At 35.3% G+C, this 884-nt stretch overlaps 2 protein-coding genes across 2 annotated transcripts in view; one reads left to right on the top strand and one right to left on the bottom strand.

Moving 5' to 3' along the window:
- The window catches only part of LOC119585144 (cyclic AMP-responsive element-binding protein 1-like), a gene marked incomplete at its 5' end in the record, with an annotated part of 32,879 nt that overhangs the window by 11,556 nt on the left and 20,439 nt on the right, over positions 1-884 (bottom strand).
- LOC119585146 (cAMP-responsive element modulator-like) lies at positions 151-884 on the top strand. Its single transcript, XM_037933774.1, has 2 exons — positions 151-321; positions 505-884. The coding sequence occupies exons 1-2, from the start codon at positions 246-248 to the stop codon at positions 696-698; spliced, it is 270 nt and encodes an 89-aa protein (XP_037789702.1). The 5' UTR covers positions 151-245; the 3' UTR covers positions 699-884.

Raw genomic sequence — 884 nt, 5'->3', positions numbered from 1 at the left:
TGGGTAAGTCAAATCTAGATCATCGTTATGATAATGGGTTATGAACCCCCAACATTTTTTTTAAATCATAGTTTATCATATCCATACAAAACTTTAGCATGTCATGAGAGTAATTGTTATTTGTAAAATAGTATGTTGGATTTAAATGGTTAATTCATCTGTAAATCTCCATCTTGTTTCCAGTTATTCCAGCCAGCAGTCTCCAGCTGAGTGGTCAAGGCACAGAAGGTCTTCAGACTATCGCCATGACAAATGCAGCCACAGCAGGAGGGGCTGTAGTCCATTATGCCCCTGGCTCTGACCCTCAGTTCATTGTCCCAGGTAAGTAAGAGAACATGATGTCACTTGGTTTCATTATTTCTATAAGTTGCCCACAAACCATATTTGCAGTGACTTCCTTTTTTTGTGTGTGAATTTAATAGTTTAACATCATTTTAAAGTTTTTTTTGTTTCCTGACTATTATAGGTTATATATTAAACCACAAATAATTATTTTCCAAACAGTTGCAACAGGTGATTTGAGTAGCCTTAAAATAGCCACGAGTACAAGTGCTGGGCTGGCACAGGGTGTGGTTCTGGCAACCACTGGTTCAGCAGTTCATGGTTCTGGTGATCAGATAGCAGAGGAAGCTTCTCGGAAACGTGAAATAAGGCTTATGAAAAACAGGTATGAGATGTGGTTTCAGTTGTTTCATTAGGTTTTGATAGTCTAATCAACTTCCTAATATTCTTATTTATTCCACTTTTTTTATTATTAAACTTTACATTTATTCTTCACATTGTAAATGCTTATTATATGGGTAAATTTCCATTTTGAAAGTTAATTTAGCCCTTTAACATCATACACCAATGATATGTAGAAAATAAAATACACCCTGAAATGT

The sequence above is a fragment of the Penaeus monodon genome, chromosome 19 (genome assembly GCF_015228065.2).
Source record: "Penaeus monodon isolate SGIC_2016 chromosome 19, NSTDA_Pmon_1, whole genome shotgun sequence".
Lineage (NCBI taxonomy): Eukaryota > Metazoa > Arthropoda > Malacostraca > Decapoda > Penaeidae > Penaeus > Penaeus monodon.
Note: the sequence above shows the minus strand (reverse complement) of the source record. Positions and strands in the feature narration are given on the sequence as shown.

Bases quoted from the DNA above. Each gene is read 5' to 3' on its own strand.
- LOC119585146 (XM_037933774.1), top strand. From the start codon at position 246: ATGACAAATGCAGCCACAGCAGGAGGGGCTGTAGTCCATTATGCCCCT. The intron at 322-504 runs GTAAGTAAGAGA...TTTTCCAAACAG, and splicing joins CCCTCAGTTCATTGTCCCAG to TTGCAACAGGTGATTTGAGT.